Raw genomic sequence first — 15,009 nt, 5'->3', positions numbered from 1 at the left:
TGATTTTAAACTGTGGCAGTTGGTCCTGACATTAACTAAAAAACATCTGAGTTTAGCCAAAACCTGCCTAAATAGAACAGCTTTTGCAGGCTTACTGAAAACGAAGCTTAGAAAACCTTAGAAAAAAACGCATGGTAAAGATGTTTGACAAGCACAAAAAAAGCTGTCACCTTTTGCCTCGTGATGGAGTGAGTTGAGCTATAAGACACTGCACATCCTTTTATAATTTGGATTTTCAAATGTTCAGTGTTGCAGGGACCACAACAGCCACTACAGGATTCCTAAAGCTCATGGTATGAGACATGGCAGACAAAATTATATAGATTGATCTTCAGAAAGTGTATTAAAAGGCTTGTAAATTTATTTAGTTTGCTGCATAAAGCCTAAAGACTTATTTAAGTCAATATGTGACTGATGGTAGATTTTGACTGTTGGTTCATACTGCCTCATGGTAATGATTGAAACGGTTGGGCCCCAAGAGCAAGGGGGATGTTGTAAATACCTTAATTACTCAACTATCCTGGGTGCTCAACTAAACAAAGGGAAGCCTCTACAATTTGGAGAGTGGTAATGGCTGTAAGATAAGGAGGCTCCAGGATGGTCGCACTTCAGATGGCTGGGCCTTGGGGTGAGCAGATGCACGGAAACAGAGATAAGGGAATTGCAACAGCTACCTCAAAGGACATGGCCTACGTGATACCCGGACTGAGTTTGCGCAGAAGCAGGGGTCAGTCAGTGAACACAGTGAGGAAGACTACCGGCCTTCATCTGAAGACCCCTGACGACTACCAGGGAAGATGACTGCATATGCGGAGCGGACATTTGCATATCTCATGGTTATGTAAATGAGTTCTCAGAAATCCTATGACTATGTATAACTTTATGGTATATAGTCTCTGAAAGTTTGCCAAGTCGGTGGAGCGCTCATGGTGGATAATCCCCAGTGCTGCCCAGCACTGCAATAAAGAATGCCTGCTTAATAACACTCTGGTGTTATTGAGTTTTCGTTCGGACTCCTTACCCAGCCGCACCTAGCTTCCCACTTCGGTGAGGAAGGTTAGAAAGCAAGGAGGTTTGGAGATCTCCGATTTTTTTATCATGATAAACATAATGAAACACAGGCAAAACCTAAAACAATGATCATGTTACATGTAGCGAATTCATATGGACCATGATATAAGTGAGGTAGTCAGATTAAGAATCTCATGCATGTAAATTACAACAAAATTCAATGCTAAGTGCTAAAGTAAAAATCACTTTGGAATCATGTTTTTTCTACCCAGTGTTCACTTGTGTCACCTTACTAGCATAGGAATAACTTCTACACTCAGGCACATGTGCACAGTTTTGAAATCCGTTTAGTTAATAATCTCTTCTATAATTTAAAATAGGCAAGAGATTTACAATGGACAAAATATAATCCCATCACTTATTCAAGATGAAAAAAACATTCTTTCTCATCCCAGAACACTGACTTACAAAATTCACCTCATAAAATTGCCGCCTACTTCTGTATCACTGGTAAATTCTGCACCAGCCCACCTGATTGATGTTTTAATTCAAGGTATCTTACTACCTAAGGTACTAAAGGTGTCCTGCTGTTCAATATTAAATTCCCTACTTCACCTGTCTTCAGGTTCTGATAATGCCCAGACAGTCTGGATGTGCTGAGCAAGACTTTCTAATTTTTGAGGCCTGCCAGGTTAACAGACCTGGACTGTCTTTACCTTTCCCAACTGCCAGATGTTCTTGAAACCCCTCTAATTGGCAAAATCGAACAAAACATTGTAAGGGAAGGAGGTGGCAGTCCACCATCTGTCTATTTGTCCAGTAGCTCTTTATTATGGGATAATTACGGTGATCCTGAGTATGCTGACTCCCACAAGAGGGCATTTGAGAGCAAGCTTCGATTTAATAGAGAGGGGGAAAAAAGTCTTTTCCTTGTCTTTCTCAGGAGCTGCTTCTCTCCATCTGCCTGTCTTGCTCAGAGTACAGGAAACTCCATGCAGCAGGTTGCAAAGTTGCCAGCACTCAGGTGCTCACCCATTTAGTGATAAAATCTGCACTTGGGAGCGGAAGCTGCAAGAAGATTCCCTGCTCCTGTCAGAATTCTCTCAGTTGTTTTGGGTGTTCCTGTCCTAATGGCTTTCATCAGCAGGAAAGAGCTCTTCCCTCCATCGAAGCCTCCTCCCTGCCACATGCATGGTGCTGCCTCTTCCCAACTCTGCTCCCAGGGAAGGAACAAGCTCCACCATCTGTGGAGCACCACAGCCAAGGCCATTTGAACAGTTAGCTGTCTCCCTCCTGTCCAGCGCTGCCCTTCCAGCAAAGCATTCATGCACAAGGCATGCAAAACTAAACCTGAGCGATATCACCCAGCATGGAGCTAGTAAACAGCAAGACAAGAAAACAGCTAGGCCTAAGATAGTTTTTGTACTTAACCAGCTCTGATGCTAAAGCTAAACTTTATTTGGAAATGCCTTTTAACCGACTAGGAAAACAAAAATGCCCTTGAAAAAAATGAAAATAAAAAATCAGCCTTATACATTTACTGGACTTTTTCGAATTTCACTTCCTTGATCAAGTCTCATCAGAAAAATACAAGACGTGATTGACAGGGAGTTAGCAGATCTGTGGTTGAACTTTCTAACTTGTGCCTCCTTGTTCACAGCTAACTGTTGTAGCCCAGTGAATATGATTTCTGCCCTCAGCAGGGGAAGGCCGGGCTGTGCGCTGACCCAGCAGCGCAGGGGCTCTGCCTTGCCATGGTCTGAGCTGGGTGTCGCTGCTTTAACCCCTGCGCTGGGCCCAGTGACTGCTGCCTCCCCTGCTCCAGCTTCAGCTCTGGGGATGGCCCCACTGGAGAGCAGCTGACAGCCCCTGCCCATCACTGCCTGGCAAACCGTAGCCCTTTGTGTGCCTGGGGCTAGGGGCTACTGCCAGACTCTAGCTGGCAGCCCAGAAGAAGGATACAGGCTGGATGAGAAAATGTATAAAAATAACCCCCACTGGAACTCTGACTAAGGAGGAAGAAACCTCCACCAGGAATATCATCTTTCTCTTGGGAAAGGGCTCAAGATGCTAATGACTAAGGCCTAAACTCCTCACTCCTTCTTGAGAAGACTGAAACAGTCACCTGTAGGACCCAGAAGGACACTGGAAAGTTGAACATAACACCAAAGAAAATGGGTAGATATTAATAAGTTTTCCCATATAACAATTTTGACTGTGCTGTTAATGGTGCTTTTCTATATTCATTATATAATATAAATCTCTGCATTGCTTAAATATTAACTGGATAAACAAAAAAATCCTATATATACACTATATTTCCTTTTGCCCTTGAAAAGATTTTGAGTGTATCACTGTTGTTATGGCAATATCTTCTTGGGCGATTTACATCAATCCTAGAACTCAGAAGAACGTGGAACATTCTTTTACCACTGTTTGCTTTTCTTAGAACTTAGAAGCTCAAATATTTAGCATTTTGCATCAAAGACTTTTTCTAGGGAGGCTGAGGCAGTTGTTGGAAGGCCTGTATAGAGCAGACCTAATGACATCCACAATGGCTGGCTCTTCCTTTATTATACAAATAGCACGAGCACAGATGAAAATATTCGGTGTAATCAGGAGGATCCTTATACCCACTTCAATACCAGTCAGTAGACTGGCTGATTTGTTTTTTTGTGGGAGCTGTCCTGTCTCACACAAAAAAAAAGCCAATATGAAGTAAGATCAGTAGCACATTCATGATTAAAAGTCTCTTACACAGGAAATGCAGGAGAAAATAGAGCCTTTTCATAATAGCCTATTATGCAGTCACGTGAACTTCTATGACTTCAACATAGGCCTCGAGGTATTCATTAAAATCTGCACATAACTCACCGGTTACTGTTTTACTGTTGACAGATCTTGACTCCTTTTTGTCTTGGAATGAACAGATACGGTATTGGCAAATGGCTTGCATCAGTATGAATCTAGGATAAAGTGTTCCTCTTAAGGAGAACATACCCTATTCCAGGCTGCCTTGGTGACACCCACACATTAGTTTATAGTTCTGGTTCTGTAATGTGGATTCCATCATATCCCAAAGTAGTGTAGCTGTATTTTTAAAATAACAACTTTTCCTGCATTCCCTAGTTCAAACTGACTGTTTGCAACCTACTACAGAAAAGTTAGATGTTTTCTATTTTGATCTTTGCAGTAGAGCAGTAAGGTTTTAAAGCTCCTTCTTTAAAAATTATTGCCTTAAAAATGCTTCTATTTATATGAACAAATACTTTGTAATCACCTCCATTTTCATGATTGACACAAAATAGGCACAGACTGTGCAAACTTGTGACAGCAAAGCCACTTATCAAAGGAAGAAGAAAAGGAGGATGTGATCTTGTAGGAAACAGAGCACATCTCAGTTTTGCAATACTGAATAATATTAGAATATGTTGGCACAAATCAAGCAAAATCACAGACATCTGTGGGAACTGCAGCTCTTATCGCTTTCACAGATTCTAAATCTCCGTGTATCATCTTACATTCCTTATGTCCCATCTGCCTATTTTTAACCATTGACGAAATATGTATGAAGTGCTCCTAAACTGAACGTCAGTGGTGTTACTATCAACTTGAAATGCTCTATTTATTTCTAACTTAATTTTTCCTCCTCAGCCTTCACTGTTCTACTTGCTTCTTTAACCTTTCATTTATCCATAATAGATCTCTCTCATTTTTTTTTTTCTTTCCTCTCCATTGGTCACCACACATTTTGAGCTCTCTGTACATATCTGTTTGGCTTTTTATTACAACACCCACTAACTGTGTATGATTTCTGAGACTGCCACTGCTTGTCTTCCTGTTACCAAGTGACTAATGCTGCTCCATTTGCCTCTCTGAAATCAGCAGCTGAAAGTCAGGATGCTCCAGTCCCTGACATCACAGCATATAAGTTGTTAAGATGGCGTATTTTTTGAGACAGCTTTATTGGTTTCCCCATGATCCTATTAGCTGCTTCTGGCAGAAAGTAAGGCCATGAAGACTACTTCTGATGCAAGAGCTATTTTCTTAAACCTGTTAGATACACAAATAATTGTGCAATTTACAAGCTATTTATCGTAAGGATCTGATGGTATCTTTCTTGAAGAGAACAAAGTGTCCTCTTGCTAAAATTGTATTCTCATTTCTATCTCAATCAAGTATGGCTGTGATATGATCTTCTGAAGACAAACAGCATTGGCTATAGCTATCATTGCTCGCCTATTTTTCATAGACTAGGTGTTTTTGAACACTTTTTTTTTCCTAGGCAAAATACAGTTTTGCTTTCCATCAATTCATCAAACAGCGTATGCATTGCTTTCAATTTTTATCATATTAGTAAGGAAATTAAAGCAGATTATCAATAGCACAGAAGACTGAGTTGAATTTTTATTAATGCTAAAACACTGAACAAAATGCAATTAAAAAGAGGTTTTTTAAACTTCAGAAAAGGAAATAAGAAGTTGAACTGTTTAATATCTTTTCCAGAGTTAAAATAAATCTTACCAGTGAATCCTGGAGGACAAACACAACTGTAGTCTGCAACCAGGTCTAAACAAGTTGAATTGCTTTTACAGAAGCCATAAGTGCACTCATCAAAGTTGATTTCACAGTTCAAACCTTCAAATCCTTGGTTGGAAAAAAACAAAGAGCTATGTATTATTCGGCTATATCTGTACCTTCTTTTCTAAAGGATGTCTTTGGGTCCTTTTTTCTAAAAACTAAATTGTTTTCAATTTACTCTTGTAATGAAATTATCTTGAAGTCTTATTGAAAGATTTTTCTAAAAGCTTTTTCTGTTTTGTCATTAATAAGAAAATATATTTGACCATCAAATATACTTTAAAAGAAGATAATAATTGAAAGAACAAATTTAGGATTTCGTATTTTCATTAATCTAGTTGAACTTTTTGTTTAGGACAGACTTAAGAATCTATATCTTCTTATAGACTTATAGATTCTTATAGACTGTAGATTCTTAGAGACTTGAGAATCCATATATTCTGCCATTTTGAGAACCTTGCAGACAAAGATAAGTGTTGCTTGGATTTGGACATCTGATTATAGTTTTAAAAATCAACTCTAAAATAGTTACTTCTCTACTTATTCTCTCTTTGTTTCTTGTATCATAATGACTTTTAGTCTGAAGTCCAACAGTGTTTTTTTGTACTTGAAATTGCTGGAGAATCTCCAGTCCAATATCTGACATTTTATGCTCTTGTAAATGTATTCTAATTCATGGTCATGCTACAAAATGACTATCATTAGTGCTGTCACAGGCCATGGCTGCAGGAAGACCATGACTAATGCTAAGCTATCAGCACCCTCAGTGCAAGGCATATTCCCATAATTTCTCAAACTGACCATGGAACCAATTTCCACTGATCCCTAAGTCATAAAACTTTAGAATTACCCTTAGTTCATTAATAAAGTATACAGTAACAGTTCTCATTTGCATTTAGAGTTTAATCAGACCCATGTCTCACAGGTAACAAGTAAGCCACAAAACTATCAATGTGGATGCCAGGATTTATTTTTCTCTAAGCTGGTCAGGCAGACTAAACAGCAGAACTATCTTTTCCAAGCTTAATTTTCAACTGCCTTCCAATATCTATTTTGGATTCTTATTTAAACTAACTAACGATGGAGGCTGTACTTATGAGAATTATTTGTAGCAATTTCATCTTTGTGATGAGTTTCTGAACTTATCATCACCACTAGAAGGTTTGTATTAATATATAAATACCTGAAATACTGTAAGCTATGAAATCAACTCACCATCAGTCCGTACTTACAAAATAGTACTATTTGAAGTTTAAAATCAAACAAGTATAAGAAAGTTTAAAATGCAGAAACAAAGTACCAGGTTACAAATCACAGAATCACACAGAATCACAGAATGTTAGGGATTGGAAGGGACCTCAAAAGATCATCTAGTCCAATCCCCCTGCCGGAGCAGGATTACCTAGATCATATCACACAGGAACACGTCCAAATCACAACCTTGACTTTATTTTTAACTAAATATCCAATTTAAAAAACCATACAAATATTCAGAAGAAACCCATTTGTGAAAGTATCTCAGAAAGACACTGTAATTTTAAATGTTTTAACGCATTTTAGTTTTTCCTTTAACTACTTTTTTTCTTGAAATCACTCATTTGTTCATATACTTCTGGTAACACTGAGCATTATTAATTTTTAAAGAAACAGACCAAAAGTGCTGAAAATCACATTATTTTTGTCTGTGAAAGTTTTAATAGATTTTTGTACTGAAGATTTATTACAGTTATTATTATGGCCATTGTAATTTTCTTGCTATGCTCAGTCACAAAGCTGCAAGTTAGTACATCAGGATAAAACATTTTCTTTGTAAATTTATTGATTGCATTTTCCATGGATTTCACAAACTGCACAAATGTATTTTCTCCACTCCTTCAGACTTTGCTAAAATGAGGTTTTGTCTGAAAAAAGTAGCACTTATGAGTACATCTGTCTCCATTCTTTAAGAGCGTGCTTATTTTATTGGGTGCCTTGGTGGACAAAGATGCAAATAAGACTTCAGAAAAGAATGAATAACTTTCATAGAAAGGAATTTTTAACAATGTATTTGAAGACTGTCAAGAAGACGTTTTGCAGACTGCAGGCAATTTTGAAAATTGTCACAGATAATAAAAATAAATTATTTTGAACAACTTACCTTCAGGGCAAAAACAATCATAGCTGTTGACATCATTCTGACAGACAGCACCATTCAAACAGGGAGCTGAATCACATTCATTCATTTCTATCTCACAATACTGGCCTGAAAAACCTGCAAAGGAAGCAAGAAAAGCTTTTGTTTTCTTCATTTTTATGTGTGCTATTAACATGAAACTTTTATTCCAAATGTTGTTCTGGAATTAAAACCAAGAGGTGTTACAATCCATACTCCCCTGAAAAAGGAAGCTTCTGTATTTTATTTACAAAGAATTAAATTTCACTCATTTCTTATTCAATATTACAAATACATATCTTTATTGCTGGAATAAAGCAATAAATTAAGTAGGAAGTACTTCCAGAAAGTAAGAAGACATTCATAGTAGTACGCAAACAATATACATTTTCAAGTGTTTTGCTTGTATTAGAGTCACTGTACTATTTTTATGGTACCATTTTTTTTAATTTTGCCATGCTAATGTAAGAGAGAGTGCATCAATTATCATCTCTCATCCATTGTCTGGTGTTTTCTACTGTGGAGAGAAGCAGTAAAAAAAATACAGAGTACAAATACTGAGGAGTAACAAAACACATGCTATATGAGTCAGGTCTCCAGCAGGTGTAAAGTGCACAGCTCAGTTACAATAGATGAGGATGCTGTGTATGTTGCTAAAAGAAGGAAAGTAGACAACACTAAAGCAAAAATCCAAAGACTAATGAAACTTACAAAAGGAAAGAGTAACTCAATTTTCTCATTTCTTACAGGTATTTTGACACACTGTATGGGGTACAGGCGCCCAGGCGCTGGCAGCGGGGGCTGCGGGGCGGCCTCTGTGAGGAGAGGCTGGGGCTGCCCGGGGCCGGACACAGCCGGTTCCAGCCAGCTCCAACCCCCCCACCACAGGGCACAGCTCAGCCCCGCAGACACAGTGATGACACCTCAGGAGAAATGTATTTAGGAAAGGGCAAAACACTGCACAGGTAGAGGGAGGAGTAAGGGGGGGGTGGAGGGGCAGGAAGAGTGAGAAACAATCCTGCAAGCACTAAGGTCATAGAAGAAGGAGGGGAGGAGGTGCTCCAAGTGCCTGTGGAGAGGACCATGCCAGAGCAGATATCCACACTGCTGCCCATAGAGGACCCCATACTGGAGCAGGTGCATGTGCCCTGAAGGTACTGTGGCCCATGGAGAGCCCAGACAGGAGGAGAGGAAAAGTGTGAGGAGGAAGGAGCAGCAGAGAGGAGCTGCTGTGGACTGACCACAATCCCCATTCCCCATCCTCCTGTGCTGCTTGGGGTAGGGAGGAGGTAGAGGAGTAGGGAATGAAGGAGTGAAGTTGAGCCTTGGTGAAAAAACAGGGATGGGGAAGGTGTTGCTTTAATTTGTCTTCTTTTTCTCACTATGCAAACCTACATTAATTGGCAATAAATTAAACTAATTTTCCCCAATTTGAGTTTGTTTTACCCATAACAGTAACTGGTAAGTGATCTCCCTGTATTTATCTCGACCTGTAAGATTTTTCATCTTTTCTTCTCCTCCCATGCTGATGAGAAGGCAGAGTGAGAGAGCGGCTGGGGAGGCGGGTCTGACAGCCAGCCAAGGTCAACCCACCACACATCTATAGCTTTGTTCATTGTTAATTCCAAATATCATCACTAATCTTTGCACAACCATTAGCACATTCACTTTGAGTGGAAGAACAAAAGAAATCATATCTTACTTGTTACTAAAATTTTTAAAAATCCATGTATATAATGAAAGTGTTCCTGTTGAATATTTTTCTTCTGTTCTTCTGTTCAGTTTCTTTCCTCATACCTTAGAGTAATTATTCAAATGGAGAAAAAGCATTCTTTTTTTGTATTAGGTTCCCAGGATATGAATTGCAAAAGACGTGTAGTGAAAGCATGCCACGCTGTTAAACAGATGTTTATTTATGTGAAGCAAAAAATTCCCAAGTTTTATTTTATTAAAAAATTATTTTTAAAACTCAATAAATTAAAACAATTGTTTATGTTAGGAAAAACAGATGATTTTACATCATTCCTTCCTATTTTTATATCATCTTTAAAGTCCCTCAACCTTATCTTATTTAGAAAACAAATTCAAAAGCCCTCACAATCATCGTGAAATGTCAATCTATGATGCATTTGTGAATACCAGAAAAAATAATTTCTGTAGAGTTGATATTTGTGTCAGCAAAATGACAACAAATGCAGACAAATAATGGAGTGTCCCAGCGCAATCAATATGTGAGTTCTTTTCCCTCTTTCTTGCAGAATTTATTTATGAATTCTAATATACGGTTCAGTTCTCACATAAGATACAGAGCACAACCTGCACAGAATACAAGAGAAGTCAAAGAATCTCTTTTTCAGTCTTGTTTTAGACTGAACTTTTTTAGAAGCAACACACAATCATTACTATTTGGATTATTCGTGATTGTTTGGTATCATATCTTTCCCATGAAACTATTTATCTATTAAAGAAAATGTAGATAATCTGTAGTAGTTAATATATTGATGGTGGACGGTACAAAAGCATGCAGATTAGTATGAGGTAAACTGTGATTCTTGTGTTCATTTCACAGATGTTATAATTTACCAGCATTGCTAGCCATGCTGTTATATTTGGAAATATGATTAGTCCTTACTTTTTGAGAGGATACTTTACTAAACACTAATGAGAAAAGTGTCACCCAGCGAACAGATTTTTGGTTAAGAACATGTTATTTTTCCCAAAGGCTTTCTTCCTGAAGTGAAATATTGTTTCCACTTGCAGATGTAATAAAAGAAATACAAGCACTGCTGTTCAGGATGAAGCATTGTTAGGTTAGATAGATGGGCCGGGACCAAATGCATGAGGTTCAACAAGAACAAGTGCCGGGTCTTACACTTCGGCCACAACAACCCCATGCAGCGCTACAGGCTGGGGGAAGAGTGGTTAGAAAGCGGCCCAGCGGAAAGAGACCTGGGGGTGCTGGTCGGCAGCTGGCTAAACATGAGCCATCAGTGTGCCCAGGTGGCCAAGAAGGCCAATGGCATCCTGGCCTCTGTTAGGAATAGTATAGCCAGCCGGTCTAGGGAAGTGATCGTCCCTCTGTACTCAGCACTGGTGAGGCTGCACCTTGAATACTGTGTCTGGTTCTGGGCCCCGCACTTCAAGAAAGGTGTTGAGGTGTTGGAGCGAGTCCAGAGGAGGACGACCAAGCTGGTGAAGGGTCTGGAGGGTCTGACCTACGAGGAACGGCTGAGGGAGCTGGGGTTGTTTAGCCTGGAGAAGAGGAGGCTCCGAGGTGACCTTATTGCAGTCTACAACTACCTGAAGGGAGGTTGTAGTGAAGTGGGAGTCGGCCTCTTCTCCCGGGCAGCTAGCAACAGGACAAGAGGACACAGCCTCAAGCTTCGCCAGGGGAGGTTCAGGTTGGACATTAGGAAGAATTTCTTTTCAGAAAGAGTTATTAGACATTGGAATGGGCTGCCCAGGGAGGTGGTGGAGTCACCATCTCTGGATGTGTTTAAGAAAAGCCTGGACATGGCACTTAGTGCCATGGTCTAGTTGACAGGGTGGTGTCAGGGCAACTGTTGGACTCGATGATCCCCGAGGTCTCTTCCAACCTGATTGATTCTGTGATTCTGTGTTTCTGTAGGGTCAGACCAGGGAATCCCACACTGTCCTTTCCAAGTTAGTTTTTTGTCACTCTGTTACATTGTGGAACTGACCTCAATAACCTAGGATGTCCTCACTTGTCCTAAGTTCCAATGAGCTTTATTTTCCCACCGCTTGCAAATTTGATAACAGACTTCACTTTGCAAAAAGTGGAAGTATCGTAAAATTATTATACAGCATTTAAGTCCTGAACTAAATTTGTCTAAATTAGCTTTCACTACTAATCAAGTTTCCTCATTAATTGTTTATCTTTACTCATACATATCTCCACTGTTGATTCAATTTTATGTGATATTTTAAACTTAGCCTTTAAACCCATATTCAAGATCAAAAGTAAACTAAGATCTGAAATATTTGGATGCAACTGTGCTCCCAGGAAAAACACAGCATGGGAGTAAGCTAAATATTACGCCAACCCTTCATGCAGGCTCACATACATATCTGTGTCTAGTTCATTTCAGTCGGGCGTAGGTGAGCTTTCTCACATTGAGCCCACCCTACACGCATTGTTTCAATATCAAAATTGCTAGCCTAGTTATCTTTCTTTAAGATGAAAAACCTACAGCGAGGTATTATGAAATATAGATTGCCAAACTGCAGGGGCTACCAGTGTAGATACTTGTAACATGAATGTTTGGACCATAAAATACTCAAGGTTCCAGCTAGTCACTTTTTTAATGCCCTCCTCACTAGCGTGTCTGTTGGCAAAGATATCCTTGAAATGCTCTTTCAGATAAACCTGTCTCTTCCCAGCAGTCACATTCGTCAAACAGGGTCCTATGGTCATAGAGACAAAACGCTGAATGTGACACCTCCTACAGAACCAGGAACTGACAGAATCACAGAATCAACCACGTTGGAAGAGACCTCTGGGATCATCGAGTCCAACAGTTGCCCTGACACCACCATGTCAACCAGACCATGGCACTAAGTGCCACGTCCAGTCTTTTCTTAAACACATCCAAAGATGGTGACCCCACCACCTCCCTGGGAAGCACATTCCAATGTCTAATAACCCTTTCTGAAAAGAAATTCTTCCTAATGTCCAACCTGAACCTCCCCTGGCGAAGCTTGAGGCTGTGTCCTCTTGTCCTATCACTAGTTGCCCAGGAGAAGAGGCCGACTCCCACTTCACAACAACCTCCCTTCAGGTAGTTGTAGACTGCAATAAGGTCACCTCTGAGCCTCCTCATCTCCAGGCTAAACAACCCCAGCTCCCTCAGCTGCTCCTCATAGGTCATACACTCCAGACCCTTCAGATCTGCCACCTGGAATCAAGCATGCTTGCTGTCCCTGTGTGTTATGATGTTGACCTTGTAACCATAGTGCATCCTTAGCTCAAGAAGAAAATAACTCATAAAGATTTAACCAAATTGATCCTTGGTAAAGTTTTCCTTGGGACAGGGTCCACTGTCCCTATGTGCCAGTAACCTCTGTCTTTACTATTCCTGCAGATTTTCTTCAGATTAGACTTCCTTACCTGAGTTAACCCTTCTGGTTTATTTTCAAGGGATGTGGAAAAGAACTAATTTCCCTTCTCTTTGTGGATTTTTACATATCTTGATTTTTTTATGTACATATCATGACTGATGTTTCCACTCAGTCTTCTGTTGCTTAAAAGAAAGCCCAAACAATTTCTTCCACAGTTCCTCATAGGTCTTGTTCATTAGATCTCTGATGAGTCAAGTTCCTGTCTTTTCTGTTCCTGTACTCATGTATAACACAGTATTCTAACTCAGGCTGTAATGTCTAGTATATCCCTATATATTACACTTCTCAGAAAATATTTGTTATGTTTTTACAAACGTGTGATGTTTGTGAATCATGTCTAGCTTAAATGTAGCTCCCAAATTGCCCTCTGCAGACCTACAATCTAAATAGTGTTTCACATTTTTCATTTGTGCACTTTATTCCTGCATGGGTATAGTCTTTACACCAATGTATTTTCTTAAATTGTAGATTCTTAGATCTCTTTGTGAGATTATATCACAAATGTTGGTATCTTCTTCTGAAGTATTTTTAGTATGACAGCGGCGGCAGCAGCGAAAAGCGGCGGCAGCAGCGAAAGCGGCGGCAGCAGCGAAAGCGGCGGCAGCGACTTGAGGTTAGTGCGGGGGCGAGGGCGACGTCGGGCTTAACCGGGCGGTTTTTCGTGCTCTGGGCCCCCCCTGAGCCCCCCGCGAGCATCAGCCCCGAGCTGCTTCCCTCTGACCCCGGACCCGGACCCGGAGGTTCCCGGCAACGAATCAGGAGAGGAGGGGGCGTAGCCGGAGGCACCGCGGGCGATTTAAACGCTCCACCCCCTGTTATCGTTGATAAAGAGCCCCCTGGAGGGCAGGGGCTAGTCCCCACCCAGAGGGGAGAGACTCAGCAGTGCCTGGGTGAGTCAGCAGTGACTGGGTGTGTCCCAGGGCGGGAGAGGCTGCAGTTGTTTGCAGCTCGTTGGGGAGGGTGCTGACTCCCTCCCAGTGCACAAGGCGAGGAAGGTGCCAAGGAGCTGTGAACCAGGGGTGGCACCAACAGGTATTTCCCAGTTCAGTGAAAGAACAATGGTATCTACCCGGTGGAAGAAGACCAAAATGGATGTGGGAACCCAGACAGAGCTCCCACGGAAGGAGGCGATGGTGCAGGTTGCCGGCTGCAGGGAATGCTACAGCGTCTCTGTGGTGTCAGGGGGCTGTGTGCGCTGTGAGCAAGTAGATGATCTGCTCGGCCGAGCGGCACAGCTGCAAAGCCAGGTTGAAAGGCTTCAAGCCGAAGTAGAAAGGCTTAGGAGCATTCGGGAGGCTGAAATGGAGATAGACTGGTGGAGCCAGGCTCTGCCCTCCCTGCAACAAAAATGGGAGCACCTGCCGGAGAGCTCCCAGGATCGAGGGACCCCTGTACTCTGCCCCTCTCAGGTGGAAAACAATAACCTAGAGGAGAAGAGTGAGTGGAGACAAGTCTATGGCCGTGGCAAAAGGCGAGTGCCCTCCTTGCCTACCTCGCCTCCACAGGTGCCTCTGAGCAATAGATATGAAGCCCTAGTGGAATACAGCCGGTCCAATGGGGATGTGGTGGAGAGGCAACCTATATCAGAGGTCCCACCACAATCAGAAAAACCTGACGGGCGTATAGCTACCTCCTCCACAAGGAAGAAGAGAAGAGTTTTAGTGGTTGGAGACTCCTTTCTAAAGGGATCTGAGGGCCCAATATGCAGAGCTGACCCCCATCACAGGGAGGTCTGCAGCCTGCCTGGAGCCCGAATCAGGGATATCACCAGGCAACTCCCCAACCTGGTGAAGGCCACAGACTACTACCCCCTGCTCATCTTCCAGACAGGTGGGGAAGAAGCTGCATCCCCTAGTCTGAGGGGAATGAAGAAAGACTACAAGGCCCTAGGACGGTTGGTGAAAGAGTCTGGGGCGCAAGTTGTTTTCTCCTCCCTCCTTCCATTTTCAGGTGATGACGTGGGATGGAATAGTAGGATTCTCTCTATTAACGCCTGGCTACGAGACTGGTGCTACAGGCAGGGCTTTGGGTTCTTTGATAATGGCTGGTTTTATAAGGCAACAGGCGTGACAGTGATACATGGGAAAGGTTTATGTTGTAGGGGCAAAAGGGTTCTGGGACAGGAA

At 41.4% G+C, this 15,009-nt stretch overlaps 1 protein-coding gene across 1 annotated transcript in view; it reads right to left on the bottom strand.

The window, feature by feature from the left end:
* EYS (eyes shut homolog) overlaps positions 1-15,009 on the bottom strand; it is a 1,023,158-nt gene that overhangs the window by 742,262 nt on the left and 265,887 nt on the right. Inside the window, 2 exon segments of the mRNA XM_068405393.1 lie at positions 5,536-5,658; positions 7,730-7,843. Coding sequence (XP_068261494.1) covers positions 5,536-5,658; positions 7,730-7,843 — 237 coding nt within the window.

Source organism: Nyctibius grandis, chromosome 1, assembly GCF_013368605.1.
Source record: "Nyctibius grandis isolate bNycGra1 chromosome 1, bNycGra1.pri, whole genome shotgun sequence".
Taxonomy (NCBI): Eukaryota; Metazoa; Chordata; class Aves; order Nyctibiiformes; family Nyctibiidae; genus Nyctibius; species Nyctibius grandis.
Note: the sequence above shows the minus strand (reverse complement) of the source record. Positions and strands in the feature narration are given on the sequence as shown.